Source organism: Ascaphus truei, chromosome 4, assembly GCF_040206685.1.
Source record: "Ascaphus truei isolate aAscTru1 chromosome 4, aAscTru1.hap1, whole genome shotgun sequence".
In the NCBI taxonomy this organism is placed as follows: Eukaryota; Metazoa; Chordata; class Amphibia; order Anura; family Ascaphidae; genus Ascaphus; species Ascaphus truei.
Window position 1 is genome coordinate 39,233,707 of NC_134486.1, and position 21,622 is coordinate 39,255,328.

Consider the following 21,622-nt stretch of genomic DNA (forward strand, 5'->3'; position numbering starts at 1 on the left):
AATCATGCAGACCCACACGGCACCAAATGTACTTTTCTTTTTTCAATCTCATCACATAGTCCTCTTGAAACTCCTGCAGGAGTTTTTTGTTTCAATAAAATAAAATATTGCTGTAAAAATAGATATGGGTTATAGAGACTAGATTATAGGAAAGATAATTTTTCGCTTAAGGGCTTATTCTGTATAGTCCAAAGAAGTGCGATTGGCCAAAAACTCCTATTCAAGGCAATTTGATGCTATTGACTGCTTCAGACAACAAGCCCTCTAATGTTAAGTGGTTGTGAATTCTTTAACATGTCTTTAACCTTTGCCCTCATGATGTACCATTCACATCATCTGCGCTGGCAGACCATGGACCCTTATGACGGACCTGGCACACCATGGGCAAATGCTAGTTTTCTAGGGATTAGAATAACCGCTTCAACGCAGCAGCCCATCCGATTGAAACAGGCTTTGTATCTAGGAACCAGCCAGGTTGCTCCAGGAACGATCACATGGGGTTGAAATGCCAGGGGTCAGTCGACACTGAAAAGGTTAAGAAATGTGTTTCAAGACCCTCCAGCCTAGAAGGGGATTTCTTACCACTAGGATAAAAACCAAACCATTTGTTTCGAGTTGTCCATTATTACCATTATTTGCCTTTTAAATTAAATTGTTAATTGTTCTATTAGCATCAATAATACTATATAGAAACATTTTGTGTGTACTTTTCATGCATCTAATGTTGGCTTTCATACTACTGCTACTAATCCATTTAATAATGGGATCCCTTTGCTGCAGAGGTGCCAGCAATGCAATGTTATAGTAAGGTAGTAGCTCTGCGAACTGTGTGTGTTTTTTTTCCCCTGTTAACCAAATATACTGTTTCAGGTGAGACGTCATTTCGCTTTTTAAGAGACCTTTTTGTCTCTTTCCAAGATGGTCGCCGAGAACCTTACTGACTGGCGGCAAGAAAATAAATAAGGGCTACTCCATAACTGTCCTTGCATGGAATGGATCAAGTTAGCGAGCCTCTTGTTAGGAAGATACTGCACTATTATCCATTTTTCATCATATGAGGGGGGAAAGGCATGCAAAGCAGGTTGCAGCATTAGTGGATTACATTGTTTTCCCTGTAGGGCATAGCAGGCATCTCCAGCACAGAAGGGATTTACAATATGGCTGAAGTTTCTGAATAATTGGCATGTGCTGTATACTTTTACTTCAACATAATAACCACACACAAGATAAGAGAAACATCCGGGTTGGTGATAACGCTAGTCATAGAATGTTATATAATATGAATGAACTTGTCGTGGTTTTTCAAATGTGTCAAAATAACGGTATTAAACATTACCCCACATAGAGAGTAGAAATGTAGAGGGTGAATGACCTTTGGAAGTCTTGTTAACTATACATACTTCCATGAAATTAAATAAATAGCTCTAAGCGGTGTTTGATTAGTGGACAGTAAAAGGCCAGAAAGCACGCACTGCTAGATCATATGACCGCGTGTGCTTTGCAAAGGTGTGTTCTTAACCCTTCATTTGTTTGTTTTATCCCTCAGTCATTGGTTTAGCCCTGGAGCAAGGAAGGAACATAGCCAGGTAAGACCCACTTTACTAAATGTTTTTATGAAGAATATTTAGAAAGGTAGATGTGCATACAATTGTTAAATTAGCAAAGTTGGCTACAACCTGGGAGCCCACTATAGGAAATTACTGTATGCAAAGAACACATACTCTAAGGTTACTCTTTGTGTAGATCAGTCTCTAAATGCATCGTTGTATGTGGAGTAACCATGTAAGCAATATCTCTGCCCTTCACAGATGCATTCTGGTTTTTATTAAAGATAGGTGATAACTTGGCTAGGATCATATCTTGCTGGTCTCACGTGTTGTTTCCCAATTCAGGGACTAGCTTATAATCAGAAATCCTCTGATACTTCCACTTTGAAGTAAGAAGGGGAAAAAAAAGATATTATATATAATTTCCCATATAAATATGTTTAAATGTCCAGGTAACGTCACTTGAGTGTGGTGTATTATTTTACTTGTATAGAAGCAACATAACACATACTGATTAAATTGAACTTGATGGACATATGTCTTTTTTCAACCTCATCAACTATGTATTAGATTCCTGGGAATTATAATACAATTCATGGATAAGTGCTTCATGTACATAAGCGTGAAAGTTTGTGAACCCATTAGGATTTTCACATATTTCAAAACCTAAAATATTATGAGATCTTAATCTTAGTCCTAATAATAGATAACCTGAAAAAAATCCACAAAAACATGATACTTTTTCAACATTTATATAGCCACAAATATTGAACATTCAATATATGTGTGAAAAAGTATGTGAACCTTTAGATTCAGTACCTGGTGACGCCCCCTTGAGCAGCAATAATTTCAACTAAGTGTTTCCTGTAACTGCAGGTCAGTCTCTCACATCGGTTTTGAGGAATTTTGGCGCATTCCTCCTTACAGAACTGCTTCAACTCAGTGACATTTGAGGGCTTCCTTGCAAGGACAGCTCGCTGCAGGTCCTGCCACAACATTTCGATGGGGTTTAGGTCCGGACTGTGACTAAGCTATTCTGAAACGTGGAATTTCTTCTGCTGCAGCCATTCTTTTGTAGATCCGCTTGTATGTTTAGGATCATTGTTTTGCTGCATGACTCAGTTTCACTTCAGCTTCAACTCACGGACGGATGGCCTGACATTCTCCTCTAAAATCTCCTGATATAATGCAGAATTTATGGTTGTGTCAATGATGGCAAGCTGTCCAGGTCCTGAGCTAGCAAAGCCGCCCCAAACAATGACACTCCCATGACCATGCTTGATGGTTGGAATGAGGTTCTTCTTTTCGAACGCAGTGTTAGGTTTTCGCCAAACATAATGTTTCTCATTAAGGCCTAAAAGTTCTACCTTTGACTTGTCTGTCCAGAGAACATTGTATTGTATGTCTTTATTTATATAGCGCCAAAAATGTACTCAGCGCTTCACAAAGAATACAGTACAGGGAATTATAATAATACAATAAGTGCAGCAAAATCAGACAATAGGAAAGGAAATCCCTGCCCCGAAGAGCTTACAATCTAAGATATTGTTCCAGCAGTCTTGTGGATCTATGTGCTCTTTGGCGAACTTCAGACGGGCAACAATGTTCTTTTTAGAGAGCAGTGGTTTCATCTTGGCTATCATTCCATGAACATCGTTCTTCAGTGTTTTTCTGATAATTGAGTCATGAACACTCACATTAGCCAAGGCGAGAGTGGCCTGCAGATCCTTGGATGTTACTCTGAGGTTCTTTGTTACTTCCTAGATGATTTGCCAGTTTGTTCTTAGAGAGATTTTGGTAGGACGACCGCTCCTCGGTAGAGTGACTGTGGTCTTGAGCGTTCTCCATTTGTAGATTACATGTCTGATAGTGGATTTGTAACCCTTTCTAGACTGATGAGCAGGAGCGGCTCAGTGAGTAAAGACCCTGACTGGCTCTGAGTTTGAAGCAGGGGAGCCTGGTTCAATTCCCAGTGTCGACTCCTTGTGACCTTGAGCAAGTCACTTTATCTCCCTGTGCCTCAGGCACCAAAAACAGATTGTAAGCTCAACGGGGCAGGGACTGTGTCTGCAAACTGTCTCTGTAAAGCGCTACATAAAACTAGCAGCACTATACAGGAACAAACTATTATTATAATAACCGCTTTTCTGAGGTGCTCAGAGATTTCTTTTGATTGTGGCATGACGTGTTTTCATACACCTGTATGGTGAAGACCAAATTCACAACGTTTCTGATCTTTATATAGGGTATATCCTCCCAAACGCACACCTGAAGATCTACCGAATTATTTAAACACCTGAACCCAATTATCCCCTTTAATTTAGCTGATAAACCAGGGTTTTACTTTTGCACATACCCTGACCCTTAATTACTCATTGTTTGCCTAATACATACATCATTTTGTTTCAAAAGACATTGAATTGGTTAATATTAACCCTATTGGATATTTAATATAATACTGTTTTGATTCAAGAAGGTTAGCATGAAAAATTATGGAATATCCGTAATTATCATTGGAGTTTGCAAACTCTCGCCACTGTATATGTGCATATATTTCTTAACATTGGAAAAATAACTTCTTGCCTGTAACGCTTACTCTAAGTGGTATGGTGGGAGGAAAATTAAGATGGTATGTTTAAGTATATTGATTGTGTCCCCCCCTCCCCCCCATAAGAGAACACATGAAGGCGAAGTTCTCTTAAAATTCTACATAATGTCACTGAATCACATCATTACAATGCAAGTTCAGAACAAGTGAATACTGCAGTGTCCTAAACCTTTTAACACTGAGTATTAAAATGTTTCATTAAGCAGCTGGGATTTCTGGTGGAGCTTGAAAATGTAACATGAGGCGTTTCATGGATACCTATTAAAATGGACACAAGTGCAGGACAGTCATAACAATGTGGCCCCTGTATCTAGTTCTCTGTAATGTTTGTTTACAATGGCATTGTTTTGTCAACTGATTGTCATTTATAATCCTGACCAGTGGAGTGCACTGTATTCACATAAATCAATATATTATTGTTTGTTTGGATGTTAACATGGCGCTTTATGCTGTTTTTAAGTGTGGATGGGCGCTCCTTAAGTACATCCAGAAAATTGATGTCCAGCACAAGGATGGAGGTGCACAGCATGTGCTGTGAAGTGTTGAGCCATGTGGGAATGAGCGAGCTTTCTGCCTTTCAGTCATTACCAGTGTTTTTAACAAGCCATCCCTTCCCATCTTTAGTGATTACAAATTAAAAGCAATGCTGATACCTCTAATCTATTTGTTTGGCGGGGGAACAGTAAACCTTGAGGATATAAATGTTGTTTCCCGTCATCAGGCCTCTTTTCTAATAACGGTCTCCACACCACCCCGTGCAGTGGTGCTCAATTCCAGTCCTCAAGCCCCACCAACAGGTCAGGTTTTCAGGATATCCCAGCTTCAGCACAGGTGGCTCAATCAGTGGATCAGTCGAAGACTGAGTCACCTGTGCTGAAGCTGGGCCTGATTGAGCCAGCTATGCTGAAGCTGGGATATCCTGAAAACCTGACATGTTGGGGGAAGAGGGGCTTGAGGTCTGGAATTGAGCACCCCTGACCTATTGTATAGGTAATCAGCCTGGATGAAATGGTTGTGGTTCGTGCATCTCATTCAGGAGCTTAATTACCTTAATGCAAAGACCATTCGCGCCCACACACCTGAATAATGCTGACCAAAAAAAATAAAATTATACATTTGCGTGTGATCATTGCTTATTTTTTTTGGTATTTAAAGCTTTTACTGTTGATTGTTAATGAGAGTAATAATTATTGTGGAAGTTCATTGTAAGTAGCCATTAATTCCTGACATTGTTCCATTTTTCATGGCTGGGTTGACCTGAAGCAATGTATTTCTCCAGCACTGATTGTTCATTGCAAATATAGAAGCTTTAACTTCAATCATATGCACTTACAGTAAGTACACTTAGTCCTTCAAAGACACATACAAAGGCACACACAGAATCCTTTAAATTACAGATGAAAACACCAAGTCCACGGAGCAAGCACTGGGTAATATCAATCAGACCTTTTCCTTTAGGTCACCTTTGCACTTTGTTCTCCTTCTATGTCTCCTTCTCGATACGATTTACACTAGCAGGGGTAGCCAACTCCAGTCTCAACTACACACTGGTTAGGTTCTCAGTCTTCGACCGAGCCACCTGTGCTGAAGCAGGGATATCCTGAAAACCTGACCAGTGTGTAGTTATTGAGGACTGGAGTTGGCTACCCCTGCTTTGGTGGAGTGAATGAGTGTAAAGCGCTAGTTATAACATATATAAATAATCGGTGCTAAAAAAAAACATTCAAAGTTCACATCAAACAACAATTCAATGTCCATTGACCAAAACTTAATCTGTGAGCCGCCTAAAAAAGTCGGCTTATTTTCTTGGGAAATCAGAGAATTGGCTAAGCTGGAAAAACGACTTTTGTGGCGCTAGACAAAAGATATATCACAAAGTAAATATGAAGAGATAAATGCAGAAGTGATCCGGAAGTTTCCCAGCTGCAATTTGAACCAATCTGTGACGTCATACGGAGAGGCCGGTCCGTGTACGCGACCGGCGAGGAGAAGCAAACGCACAGAACAGCACGTCTACAGCATACCAGCCGTGATCCAGTACCTACACCGTTACCCTCGGCTTACGTGGCTCAAGACCGAGCGATTTTTCAATCCCACAGCAGAGCAGATTTTTCAGAATACCAGTTGACGTTGGGTTTGAATTCACACATTTACTTTTTGACATATCATTTGGCTAGCACCAAAAGTAGTTTTCCCAGCCTACCCCTGCTTTACACTGTCCCTACCCTAAGTATCACTATTATCCCATGCTAAGATCAAATTCAGGATCTCTATATTGACGAGTGCAATTCAAACCTTTGCGACTTTCGGCTCATCTTAAATTACTACAGAAACCGTGATAAGAAAATGTACTAGATACTGTACCACTTTTTTATTATTCATCGGATAATGTATATTCCTTTCCACTCTCCAAATTCAGTGCTCTTTGCATCACTGGGTCATTTGAAGGCTGAACATATATATACACACACAACACTATTTTTAGTTACTCAAATACAAACAAAGTATACAGCTCACTAAAGTAATAGTGTTATGTTTAAGTGGATGTGCCCGTAAACGCCTAGTGTGACGTTGGGTGCAGTTAATGAGCTGATATTAATGAATTAACAAAAAATTGGAGAGCAGAAGCATATTGGTGCCTCCGCTATCCAACTAGTAGCTCATTTTTCAAATGCACTCCTGGGCGGTTAATAGCTAACGTTTAATAAATTGCTTGCTAAAATAAATTCTACATACAGAGTAATTATTATATACACACAATGTACTTATAAAGGAAGGGTGGTGGGGAGGTAGGGTTGGGCTTGGGGTGTATAGCGCAATTACAATAAACCTAGATAAATTAAAGGAAAAATGGGCTAATTAACACCTGGGATTGCCTATTATTATAGAACATATCATCTCTAAATTACCACCACTAGCAAGACTATAGTACCTATATTGACATATATGTGTTGTGCGGCATCAAGCGTAGCATACCGATCAAGCCAACCTGTAATTGTAGAATGTAGCACCAAACCGTGTTATAGCTAGATTAATATACTGCTATTCTTAACAGATGAAACATAATATTAGCACTGTAGGTACAACACAATATCAGGGTGGTGGTACGTGGATTGATTCTACGCCTGATGACGATAACATACACAGCACATGAATCAATAACAAATATAGCTAATAAGAAATGTAGTTTCACGAGATCAGCTGCGGCTAAACACTCTGCTGAAATGAATAAAAGCAGCACTAAGTTAAGCTGTGGTATATGGACATGCGGTCTAAATCTTATAGTGCTAATGAAACAATGTCTTCTATATAGCAATCTGCGTCATACAATGCTAGTAAATCAAAGTATCTGCTGCAAAACACTGTGCTTACTTATGTATATAATAGCACTGAGTTTGCAGTCTATGATGCATAGAGCCCTCAATATGAAAGTCAGTATTTAGTGAGTCAATGTATCCAATGCATAACATTGAACCGTGTGGCATACAGTACATAATAGATAGCACTGAGACCGCAACAGCCATAAACGAAACCCACAGTGTGGAAGCCAACAGTAGAACCAAGACAAAGTAGCTAATAAAATAAGTCTGTAGCAGAGACAAGAGATACAGTGTACCAACGATACCCGGCTCCCACCAGTCCCTCCCTGATGACGTCACCACGCCGAACGCCCTACGCGTTTCCCTCCTACACGGAGATTCTTCAGGGGCGAGTGAAATTTTTAGTTAGTTTGAAGTTCAGTATGCGAGCTGGATTGTTTACACATAATAATATTGACAGGGATTTGCTGTGATGTCTGTCTCTGTTGCATCAAAACAATTTCATTTTTAATTGCGGTGCCTTTGTCCATCCAGCACTTATCCATATAAAAAGTTATAGTGACATTCATCCGCCTAAGAGAAATACAGTTAAAGCAACGTAAGACAATATGGTAGAATTAGCACACGGTTTATCCTGCACCAGTGTTGATTTATTTATAAAATGATTTACCAGGAAGTAATACATTGAGAGTTACCTCTCGTTTTCAAGTACTGTATGTCCTGGGCACAGAGTTATGATGACAGATACATGGTTACAAAAACATGGGTACATTAGGTGAACAGGGTTAGACATTATATATAAAGACATTACATAAGGTGAACAGGGTTATACATTAAATAAGAAGACATTGTATGAACAGTTAAAGATAACATAAGTTATAGGTGTATGTAACAGTTACAGACCACTTTAAAATGTGAGACAGCTTTAGAAGTTAGACTGGTGGTGGTTGAGGGTCTCAGATTGCATTATTGGGTTAATACATGGATAAACAATAGAGAAACCTTTTTGTTATGGAGCGCAAGGTCAGTCACTCCAGAAAAATATGCCCACAAAATGTACAATGTAGTTACGGTAACTTGTCCATTGTTGCACTGACTATTGGACCTGGTTCTCCTACTTCAAAGACAAGGGTTTCTACCTTTAAAACCACTCCTTTTATTATTACATTCAATATAATAGGCCTAATAAAAAAAACTTTTTCATTTAATTTTTTTACAGCAAATAAAAAGTAACTTGTTGACACAATATAAATAACATACTATTGTTACTAATGACCTGCCATCAGTTAATGTTTACTATGGCCAGTTGAAGTATAAATGTTATCAATTCACAGATTGAAGAGACTTTTTCAAAATGGCACCTTCTGAACCACATTTATAATAGGGTTAAGAACATATGTTTTTCTCTAATCCATGCTTGTTTATCAAATCTTTTCTTGGGTCAACTATTTGAAATCTGTTGATGACTTGTGAAAATCATCAGTCATTTGTATGCATGGCAGAGAAATAACTTGATGTCCAGTTTAATTAGCTTTACATTTTTAAGTACTGTAAGTAGCCTGTCCCATCTTGTTGCTGGAATTGGCTATTTATGTGCAAAAAAAATTGTACAGTGTCCATTTCTAGCAAACCATTAACACTACTTGACATAGTTCAAATGTGTTGGTGTAATTAATTAGAATTTTACTATATGCTTTGACAAGCTGGGCATTCAGTCAGCCTTAAGTAGGTGATACAATCAAAATAAATAATAGACGTACTGTATTAAGCACAGAGTAGCAAGAATATTCCACCAAAGCACAGACAATTCATATCTAATTGGCTTCTATGACATACATATAATGCGTTATATACAGTTAGGTCCGGAAATAATTGGACACTGATACAAGTTTTGTTATTTTGGCTGTGTACCAAAATAAATTCAAGTTACAGTTGAATATGGGCTTAAAGTGCAGTCTATCAGCTTTAATTTGAGGGTATTCACATCCAAATTGGAGAAAGTGTTTAGGAATTACATCTCTTTAATATGTAGCCCCCTCTTTTTCAAGGGACCAAAAGTAATTGGACAATTGACTCAAAAGCTGTTTCATGGACAGGTGTGGGCTATTCCTTCGTTATTTCATCATCAGGTAAAAGGTCTGGAGTTGATTCCAGGTGTGGCATTCACATTTGGAAGCTGTTGCTGTGAACCCACAACATGTGGTCAAAGGAGCTCTCAATGCAAGTGAAACAGGGCATCCTCAGGCTGCAAAAAATAAATAAAATCCATCAGAGAGATAGCAGGAACATTAGGAGTGGCCAAATAACAGTTTGGTACATTCTGAGGAAAAAAGAACGCACTGGTGAGCTCTGCAACACAAAAAGCCCTGGACGTCCATGGAAGACATCAGGGGTGGATGATCATAGGATCCTTTCCATGGTAAAGAAAAACCCCTCCACAACATCTTGCCAAGTAAAGAACACTCTCCAGGAGGTAGGCATATCATTATCCAAGTCTACCATAAAGAGAAGACTTCACGAGAGCAAATACAGAGGGTCAACCACAAGGTGCAAACCATTCATATGCCTCAAGAATAGAAAGGCCAGATTAGACTTTGCCAAACAATATCTAAAAAAGCCAATCCAGTTCTGGAACAGTATTCTTTGGACAGATGAAACTAAGATCAACCTGTACCAGAATGATGGGAAGAAAAAAGTATGGAGAAGGCTTGGAACGGCTCATGATCCAAAGCATACCACATCTGTAAAACACTGTGGAGGCAGTGTGATGGCATGGGCATGCATGGCTTACAATGGCAGTGGGTCACTAGTGTTGATTGATGATGTGACAGAAAACAGAAGCACCCGGATGAATTCTGAAGTGTATAGGGATATATTGTCTGCTCAGATTCAGCCAAATTCAGCGAAGTTGATAGACGGCGCTTCACTTTACAGATGGACAATGACCCAAAACATACTGCGAAAGCAACCCAGGAGTTTTTTAAGGCAAAGAAGTAGAATATTCTGCAATGGCCGAGTCAATCACCTGATCTCAACCCGATCGAGCTTGCATTTCACTTGCTGAAGACAAATCTTAAGGCAGAAATACCCACGAACAAACAACAACTGAAGACAGCAGCAGTAAAGGCCTGGCAAAGCATCACAAAGGAGGAAACACAGCATTTGGTGATGTCCATGCGTTCCAGACTTCTAGCAGTTATTGCCTGCAAAGGATTCTCGAAAATGTATTAAAAATTTACATTTTATTTATGCTTGTGTTAATTTGTCCAATTACATTTGAGCCCCTGAAATAAGGGGACTGTGTATGAAAATGGTTGCAATTCCTAAACGTTTCATACAATATTTTTGTTCAACCCCTTGAATTAAAGCTGAAAGTCTGCACTTCTATTGCATCTCGGTGGTTTCATTTCAAATCCATTGTGGTGGCATACAGAGCCAAAATTATGAGAATTGTGTCAGTGTCCAATTATTTCCGGACCTAACTGTAAGTGTTGTACCTAAGTAGTACACTAAACTACCACAACAGCAGGGCTATGTACAGTAAGGTGCTGCATAGAGGATTGCTTTTGAAAGCTTGTCTTTAAAAAATATATATATACACATACACATTTTAATTTGGACTTGCACAGCTATCAGAATCTATAACAATAAATAAATAAAACCTACACAAGCCATATGTCAAACATTTTAAGAAGAAAACATTTGGTTGTGACATCTAAGCTCTCTAAATGAATATCTAACATACTTTGGCATAGAAGAGGTTACATTTGAATAGCATTTCCATGTATATTAGGATTTGGGTTATCGCACAATGTATTTATTTTCCCTAGGAATACTGCATGTAAATAGGTTGTGATGTTTTTGCACATGTAATTATTTTTGAATACTGTTAAAAATGCAGAAATTCATACTGTATCTTATGCTGTGTGTCACATGAATTTAACCTGAAATAGTAGCTTAATGAATTTTCTCAACCTGTATTTTCTTTAACTAGGGAGTTGAGTAACTTTCTCTTTAAAAGGTGCAATGCAACATAGTCAGCCAAAAAAAACCAATAAGAATCTAATTGGCTTCCTCGGCCAAATATGAACATGCTTAAAGCAACTGTTTAACTGCATTTGTTTCTTTTGAAATACATTACAAATTGCCTTTTTAGGGGCTCTGAATGGGGGGTGGGATGGGGTTGGTCTTTTTTTTTTTAAACCCTTATCCCACTCTATCTTTCTTGGAGAGAAGGGGCCGTTACCTGAGCAAACTCACGTTAAAGCTGCAGTTCAGGCTCCCGTTTTTTGTTTTTTTTTTAGGTTTTTTTTTAACTTCAATAGTTTAATGTGGGCAATCTCTACTTACCTAAAAAAAACTGCATAGCTGCCGGTAAATTCGTTTTCCGTCTATTGATCGGCAAAGTTTGGCGACATCTTTAAATATGGGGAATGTAAATCGTTGCTATAGGAACAAGCATGCTTGTTAAAATAGAATACAAGAAAATTGGTCTTTCAAAGTTGTTGTTTTTTAAAACAGAAAATGTTAAAAGTATTTTTTCTTACTACAGAATTGATTTATTAAAAAAAAACACATGCAGGATATTGCATGAACTGCAGCTTTAAATCAGCATTACTACACACTAATGCAGTGTTTCTCAACTCCAGTCCTCAGGGAACCCCAACAGGTCACGTCTTAAGGATATCCCTGCTCCAGCACAGGTGGCTCAATTAGCGGCTCAGTCATTTTGACTGAGCCACCTGTGCTGGAGCAGGGATATCCTTAAGACCTGACCTGTTGGGGTTCCCCGAGGACTGGAGTTGGGAAACACGGCTCTAATGGAAGAAGTAGTTCAAGGACTAAACAAAACAAAAAACTGAAGATTGACTGTATAAATGATGAGGACCACCATGTTTAAAACCATGGTTTTTCATTTGCATACCCAAACTTGGCATTAACAGTATTAATTTAGCAGTATGTAAGCCCCTCATGTCCAGTATTGGACATATTGAAAAAAGGCACTCTAAACCAATGCCCTTGAATTTGATTGTCAGTCTCACTTTAGAAAGATTGACTATATGACAGTATACACTGTGACACCGAGAATCCTTGAGTAAGGATGCCTATTTGTTATCTTTTTCTTGTTATATAGATATTGGATACTGATAAACAAACCAAATCTCTTTTTGTTTTGAGCAGAAGCACATTTACATCTTCAAAGGAGTTTTTATGTTGCAACCGTATCCACTGTCATGATCTAAAAACATTGGTGTTCTTTTGTAAGATAGTATAGGTTTCTTTTGCTCACTATAGTCACATTTAGGAAGGTGGTATAACCATAAACATACAGTAGCAAAAATACAAAATAAATGCTGCACACCATAAACTGAAAAATCTAACTGATACTTGCTGTTACCGATGCTCCTGATTTAGGGGGTACCTGTGAAAGACAGACACCAAAGTCAGCACAAACGGAGGTTTCAGGGCGCTACGGATTTTAAAGAATTTATTGAATCAAATGCACAACGTTTCAACCATCAAAAAGTGGTATTTATAGAAAGACCACTTTTTGATGGTTGAAACGTTGTATAACCATAAACATAACATTAGATTAACACAATGTGTCCTTACCACATATTGTAAGAAATGGAAAGCCCCAAATGACATCCAAGTAATGTTTTTATGTTGCTCCATATGGTTCGAGGATCATGACAGAAATTGAAAGGCACAACCGGATTTTCAAGATGTTTTAAAAGTTGGAAGGTAACATTAAAAAAAAAATGCAAAATATGCTCTCCAAATTGTGGCTAAAATGTCTCCATGTGAAAACCTTCGATGGTGTATCGTTGTATTTTTTTTTTTTTTTAATACTGTAGTGAGCAGAATTTCAAATAATAAGTGTGTTTTACTAGAAGGTGATTCGATTTGGGACATATGATGGCCGTCAAAGTTCTGCGCAACTAGAAATGGAACATGGAGGGTTCTGCGATGCAAAACTATCTGCACTTCTCGTGCTCTACAGCAGGTGTGGGCAACGCCAGTCCTCAAGGGCCACCAACAGGTCAGGTTTTCAGGATATCCTTGCTTCAGCACCGGCGGCGCAGTCTTTGACTGGGCTATTGATTGAGCCGCCTGTGCTGAAGCAGGGATATTCTAAACCTGACCTGCTGGTGGCTGAGGACTGGAGTTGGCCACCGCTGCTCTAAAACATAGGGGTTGACTCATTTTACATTGTATGTTTTTTTTTTTGTCCCTGTAGCTTTTACGAGATAACCGTTCCGACCGAGGGCATAAGAAAAACTGCTCTGTGAAAACGGCAAGCAGGTAAGAGATATTTTACTCAAATCTTAACACTAACAGTATGGATATCCGGTCTGGTACTGTGACATCTTTTTTCCTTTGTCTAACAGTATTTGATAATCCAATGTTACTTTAATAGCTATGGAAATGTAGCCTTGAATTCTTATCCCAGAAAAGAACAGCAGCACAGGACTCCTGATTACACTACATCCGGCTTTTGTAAGACGTTCCTGCTTACCTGGGGAACTTTGAAAGAAATGAAGGGACATATTCAAATAGCATGTACAGGTTCATGTACCTGATCCTTTAAAGGGAAGTAATGCTGGATTGGGTGTGTTAACCCGTACTCTCTTTATTAATCTTCCCCTAAAATCTGTTCGTAGCAGCAGTTCCTACAAAATGTGCACTGTCAGTCATTCTTATAGGAGCAATTCATTCGTTTTTTTAAAGCAGCTGCCTTTTTTTTTTACATTTTTTTCACCCTTTTTAATATATGCATCAATACAATACACACAATGATAAGTAATTAACTATGTTGCTGATCGATCCGTTCTCCTGTGATCGATCGACGAAGATTTGTCTCGGGGGTTCACTAAATGGCTGTTGGTGCAGCAGAAGAGGACCAAAGATGCAAAGTTCTGTGAGGAAGGTCATGTGACAAGGCAGTCAGTAGGTACAATTGGTGCACTGTTAGAGAGGGCAGGGCTCAAAAAGGGTTGTGCCAGGGCCTGTTTCAGAAGAGGAAGGGGATGTGACTTTGTGACTGGTTGCTATAGAAACAAAAAGTTCTTGTTACATTAGAATACATTAAAAATGTCAGAGTTTTTATTTTATTTTTATTTTTATTAAATGCTTCAAGTATTTTCTCATAGTGCAGAACTGATTTATTGGAAAAAACACTTGTAGGATATTGCTTAGCCTGTAGCCTTAACCTAGGATTGAAGCAGGGGATTTCAGGAGCAAATTAATTTCACCTCCGGGGACCCCCTGTTTCCTGGGATACATTCCCGAGATACAGTCTGAAGGGGGTGGCCGGATCTCGGCAAAATGTAAAGCCTCCGTGTTACTTGGGACAATCTGAAGCCTCACCGGATGACTTCCCGGCTTCCTATTGTCCCGCAGGGCACAGAAGCTTTGAAAAGCAGCCATTCCATGATCCCTTCTAGCGGAGCAGCTACCGGCACCCCCTTCGGAGGTCTGTATCTCTGGATGCAAGGGGTCCCCCGGACCTGCAATGAATCGAGTTCAGCTCCAGGGATCTCCCCTGCTTCAATCCTATATAATGAACAAATAATCTACTTGGATTGCCTCTTTAAAACATAGCTAGAAGAAATGCAGTATTTTACATCCGTTATTTCTCCAGAATGCAACAATACAGGAGGATTTCACTGGGAACTACTGTATTTGGCGATGATATGGGAAGTGTGAAAGTAAAGCAGTTTGTATGTTGGATGGACTGAAATCACATGATCACATTTCTACAGGAGTGTAGGAAGCCGAGGCTGAGTACTAGTTTGATTTCTCTTATGCTAAAATATAGTAAATCTGTGTTTCCCACTGTGGGGCCTGGACCGCCGATTGCCCTGGAACTCTTCAACACTCCCTCCTGGCAGCTCCTTCCTCGGTAGCATTCCGATCACCACTGGAGACTGATAATTATATAGTAGTTCAGTGTCTTTGAACGATACTGTATGTTACAAGCGCACACGCCATTGACGATCAGAGATGCTCTTCCAAATTATTAACACTATTCTGTGATAAGAAGTTTTAAATGGGAATTGCCACTTAGCCAGTGAAATCCTTGAGTAAAAATATGATGTGAAATATTATTTTACGGAATCTTAACATTTTGTGCCACAACTATTGTAAAAATTCCTCCACGTAGTTCTGTTATATTTGTTGTCATTATTGTTCAGAGAACTGCTTTTCATCTAAATAAATATATTCTAAATTTTGATAGAAACGTTAAATATGTGAAACATTATCTCACTCGGTTGGAAGAACCTAAATTACCGGCCATTAAAGACCAGTATTGGAGACGAGAAGCATAAATGAAACAGGGTGGGATAAACTAAAATTGGGTAGTTAATGCAGCATATTACTTGTATATATTGATTTTGATGGTGCTTACTAGAAGATATTGGGGTAAGCTCCCCCCAAAAATTGAGGTGTGCTACAGAGTAAGCAGTTCCATATTCTGGTAAGTATCAGTATTTTGCCAAAAACATCTGGACACTTTGGAGTGAGCGTTTGTAAATGAAACGGAGCCCAATCTGGCAATAAGCAATTGTACCCCTGTTGTAGGGAATGGCCTAGCGATTCATAATAAGTAAATCAAACAGGGCTGATATTATATAATAAAAAGGTGTTGATATTATGGACAAAAATGGCAGCAAAAAGGCGGTGCACTGAAGCCCAAACTGTAACCTGAACACAATCTATAACAAAAAACATTTCTTGAAAAGTCAGATATTCACATTGCTCCAGCGGGAACTCTTACATGTTTCATACCACGCAGGGTACTTTATTAAAGAGTACTTGATGATAGTGTGTGTGTTCCCAAAGTTCAAGAAAGTCTCCCAAATCAACTATATAAAACAAAAAGTATTCGGTATTCCTTTAAATTATATATCTCTATCTATATACCATGTAGTTTAGTAGTGGAAGGATTCCCAGCACGCAAATGAAGACAAAAGGCTAAAATATTGCTTGCATAATGATATCAAACTATTTACTGTACTTCAGCAAGCTTGGGAAAGGGCAGAGGACCACCTGAAACTTTGCTAGGCTCCATTTGTTTTAAAATCCGTGTGTGTGTGTGTGTTTGTTATCTATCTATCTATCGATATATCTATATAGATGGATGTTATCGGGCACTCCACTAGTAAAGCTAGTAGAAGCTGGTGCAAGTCCCATATAGATAAACAGCAAACAAAGCCAGTAGTGCAGTGGCAAGGAGACAACACAGCACACAGCAATATCACAAAAATAATTACAGTATATTGGTATAAAAATATACTTGCACATATAAGCGACGTTTCGACCCCGGAGAGGGATCTTTATCAAAGGGGGGCACCCTTGATAAATTTTCTCATTTACTTGTTCAGCGCTGGTTTCTACATACCCATACACACCTTAACCTACAATGCACAAAACATGTGCAAGTACCGTTCATCTAAGTACTATGCCAAGTTAAAAATTTGTTAAACGTGGCTAAAGAAAAAACCCTGACTGATGTTTTTCAGGCTCCCGTCTACTTTGTCAGGGAGATGCACGTGATGCCCTCATGGGATGCATCATCCTCCTTATCACCGCACATTCCGACAGATGCATTGTCATCCTTTGAAGTACACACCATCCCTCCCTCACTCAGTGTAGCATCTATCGGCAATCTGAAGCTACCACCCAGTTTTTTGGTAACTTTGTTGCTTGGCTCCCCTTTCTTTTCTATTTTGACACCTCCGCTCTTATTTTGGGAGCTTTCAACATTCTCATTGATCACCTTGATGACTTATGCCTTTCAACTCATCTTTCTAGCTTAATTCCTTGATTTTCCCAGTGGACAAACGTTCCCACACACTGATGCAAATGCCTGGACCTCGTGTTCTCTGCTTCATCTCTGACTTTTCTAACCTGCTCTTTCCTCTCTCTGATCCCCATATTTTATCTTCAAGCCTTACTCTCCCTCCTATCACAACCACAAAACTAACCTCACACCTTTCTCAAACTACATACACTAGACCTTCATCAGTTCCTTCATCTATTACATCCCTCCGTTCTCCCCTTCTCACGTATACTGTCCAGACATGGCATTTTCCTTTTAGAATATCACACTCCCCACTGCCCTGCCACAACTTGACTCTCTCGGCCCCTCAGACCTGAACATGGGCACACCAGAAAAAATCAAAAGGTGCTCCAGTGCTGGAGAAAGTCATGAACAACAGCTGACTCCACTACAAATTAATTCTATTCTCCTAGAACACTGCCCCTCTTGTAAAACAAATCTATTTATCTTCCTTTACTGCTACCGTTGCTCTTCTCGGCTAAATTTCTTCCACTTTTAGTTCCCTTCTCTACCACATCAGCTCCCCCTTCTGACCTTACAGCTCCTTATCTCACCACCTAATTTAAAGAGAACTTAGACACTAGCCATTTCATCCAAACAGAGCTTTACTCTCAAACTCCCACTGTACCCCTCCTCCCCTACCCCCTAATCCAATTCCCTCCAAGCTACTCCACTCACACTTATCCTCCATTCCCATCCTAAACCACTGCTTCAACTTCTCCCTTGGCACAGGCTCCTTTCCCTGTTCTTTTTAAGCAGACCCCTTTCACACCCATCCTGAAGAGGCCTTCTCTCAACCCAGGCCTACCCTACAGCTAATGCCCTATTTCCCTTTTGCATCCAAACTGCTGGAACAAATTGTATACAGCTGCATGTTGGACTTTCCTCCAACTTCCTCCTGGATTCGCTGCAATCTGAATTCCAGTCAAACCACTGTACAGAGATAGCTCTCATTAAAGTTACCAATTATCTTCTCATAGCAAAGTCCCAAGTACAATACTCCCTACTAATTGTACTTGATCTGTAAGCTTCCTTTAACACCTTTGACTGGAATATTACAAATCCGCAGGTTCTGCCTCCGCTCTCTGTTTTCCATATCGTCCATACTATCTCTCATGACTCTTACCATTGAGCCTCAATACCTCATCTGTATTAACTTGGTTCTGCAGAGTGGCGTCCATTTTGTTTTCCAGCTCCGTGGTTCTTTTTGCTAAAGTGGAGATTTCAGCCTTGAACTCCACCATTGCTTTTTCCAGTGCTGTTTGAAAAACATCTTGCATGTCTTTAAACATACCTCTAAGGTCTTTTTTGGTCAGTGCTGTCTCTCTTTTCCTTCTGCTCTGACCTTGAGGAAGCGCGCTCCCGTTGGTGCGCCTCGATCTTCCCACCTGCACCGTGTTCTTATTGCTGAAACGGGAGAGATCTGACATAGAGCCCTGTCTGTCTTTTTTGAGCGGCATGACAGGCTTCCCCACAAGCTGCGGTGCAATCCGGAGCTTTTCAGGCTGTTTTGGAAGGTTCTAACTGAATTATATGCAGCGGTATGCACGGAGCCTGCTTAACAAGTGTGTATGCGCTGAGACATAACACCGGTGACTACCCACTACCATGTAAAATGCTTGAGGCTATGGATCTACAAGGAACATCCCTTTCCAGGTTCACATTCCATCTGTCTAACCGCTGCTATCAAGTCTCATCTGGCATCTCATCCTCTCCATTCCTAATGTTTGCAATATTAAGGTTCCACGTTTAGAATTTCCTATAATAGACTTCAATGTCCCCATTTCAGTCAGTATCAAAATGGCTGTTCACTGTTCGTAGGAACTGACGGTTTTAGCTCTGTTAAGTTCTCCTTGGACGTGTAATATATTCCAATGCTTCTAGAAAACATACAGATATAGCATCCGTTCTTGCTGGCGCATTGTAGCGGTACACACAGCGCGGGGGCGAACACCGTTCTCTTTGAAATCGCTGCGTTCAGAAAAAGGGGCTAATGCGTTGCACCTGCTAATGTGCGCTAGGTGGACATTTTTACTTTATATTGTATTCACTCATCCAAATGTCTGTCCGAATACGATAGGGTTTTAAACTTCTTGACGATCTTTTTCGCTCTCTAATTCACTTAATTTGGAGCAATTTATATTAATCCTTAATAACTGACTAACATGAATATTGCATATTACAGTATTCAAATGTGCACTGTCTGCCTTACAAATTGAATTGTGTGTGTGTGAACCGCCACTTACATGCTGCGGGGTTTACTGTCCGTTACAAATACCAGTCCCAAAGCTCTCACCAAAGAACACTCCTACCCTAAGGAGGAGGAGGTCTTTTTACAGGTCTTTATCGAATGGCGTGTCCTGAAAAACATTGCATCAAGTTCACTATTCTGCATCTTCCATGTGGTTTAGGTTAACAGCCTCCACGGAAGGTGTAATAAACATTTTTACACAACGACAATCCTGTGTTATAACAAAATAATGAGTTCAGCATACAATTTTTAGTGATCGTATAGTGGATTTACATTAGTAAGACAAACATACAGGTAACATGAACTTACATCTGTAACGAGTTCTCACCACAAACAGGACAAGACCGCGGGGCTGAGGTGGGCACGTAGATAACCACCGACCTACAACCGCGAGACCGAGTCCGGATTGCAGTCAGGGTTGTGAAGCCGGGTCAGGGTAGGAGAGTTTAGTTAGGTCCAGTCCAGAAGCGAGCCGACGTCCAGGGGTCTGAGAAGGCAGGGGGCACAACAAAAGACAAGGCAAGATAAAGCAATGGCAGCAAGTAGTAAGCATAGATACATAAACAAAGTTTATGCTCAGCCAGTTTGTGGGAGGACTGGCTCGGTACTTAAAGGGCAGGCAGACAATGGTAAAGGCAGCACACATCTGCAAAGTAACGAAAGAGAACCGCCCCTTAAACAGTCCACTGAGGGGTGGGGGGGGGGGGAAGTGCAAGTGAGGAGTAATTGACAGCATTAACCCCTCGTGTACTTATGGAAATGCGGCGCCGCCGTGTATTGAAGACAGGAACGTCCTCTGTTGCGGAAGGCGGTGTGGGGGCGGAGTCTAGGTCTGGTGTCGGCAGGAGTATTGCGGTGGTGTCGCCCAATGCGTCACGGGGGCAGGACCAAGGTCAAATCCTCACAACATCATGATCACTTTGCTGCATCTATCATGCGTCCACCAGCCCCAATATTGCACCAAGCAGTGAATACACTAGCATTCCTTTTGCGCATTACACATTTAACCTTCAGGTTGCCCTTATGACGTTCCCTGTACATCATGAGGTCTGGCACGCAAGGGGCCCTTATCACATACAGGAAACATCATAGGATTGGGGATGGGTGCGATAACCTGTACCGCACTTGATGCAATGTACCCCTTAGTCGTAAAGTAATGTATTATTGCACTTCATACACTCTGGGTGGGACTGGACCTTTTCAGGTGTGGTCCAGGAAATCTTCAGGTGTGGTGTGTCCGTGTATAGGGAAATCATGTTATAACTGGAGCAGCCAAGGATCAAGCTTTTATATACATTATGAGGTAAACAAAAGTGCCTTTATAGAGCAGGGAAAGCAAAGTGACTGAAGTATACAGAGGGTAAATAAAGCGGGAAAACAAACCGATTTACATATTACTGATACTCCCAGAGATGGGGCTCGTCCGCCTAAAAGTAATTGATGCATAGGGCAAAAATAAAATCTTATTTACTTAATTTCATTATTGGATTAAGTGCACATGGTAACACTTTATTACCTTTTGTAACAAAATATTTTTGTCACAAAGTACTTATTTCTTACTTGATTTTGTTATGAAAAAGTTACAATTTGTTTTTCAAAGTCATGAAGCAATATGATAATAACGATATTAAGCATTTGGAATTCTAATTTAAATTGTTCTTGAACACATCACATATTTCCAAGCGTTCCCAGTTAGTTACTGTAAGTGGCAGGTGCAAACATACACACAAGGAGACAGTTTGTGGAAATTAAAACATGGCTTTATTTAGCCTGTCCCTTTAAACAATGCACAGCAAACAAAAATATACAAAGGAAACAAACGCCTATCCCAGGCCTGCACAACTCCAGTCCTCGAGGGCCGCAAACAGGCCAGATTTTCAGGATATCCATACTTCAGCACAGCTGGCTCAATTAATGGCTCAGTCATACTGAGTCACTAATTAACCCAGCTGTGCTGAAGTAGGGATATCCTGAAACCCAGGTCTGTTTGCGGCCCTTGAGGAGTGCAGGCCTGCCCTATCCCTTGTAAGAGCAAACTTACTTCCCAGT

At 40.0% G+C, this 21,622-nt stretch overlaps 1 protein-coding gene across 3 annotated transcripts in view; it reads left to right on the forward strand.

Annotated features, from left to right (window-relative positions):
• Positions 1 to 21,622, forward strand: part of GPATCH2 (G-patch domain containing 2) — a 159,724-nt gene that overhangs the window by 97,130 nt on the left and 40,972 nt on the right. For 2 of the 3 annotated variants that reach the window (XM_075595592.1, XM_075595591.1), the window contains exons 7-8: positions 1,547 to 1,586; positions 13,717 to 13,781. In XM_075595592.1, the coding sequence (XP_075451707.1) occupies positions 1,547 to 1,586; positions 13,717 to 13,781 (105 nt within the window). Of the gene's footprint in view, positions 1 to 1,546; positions 1,587 to 2,423; positions 5,282 to 13,716; positions 13,782 to 21,622 lie in introns of those variants that run through there. The other variant, XM_075595593.1, reaches the window with a different exon arrangement.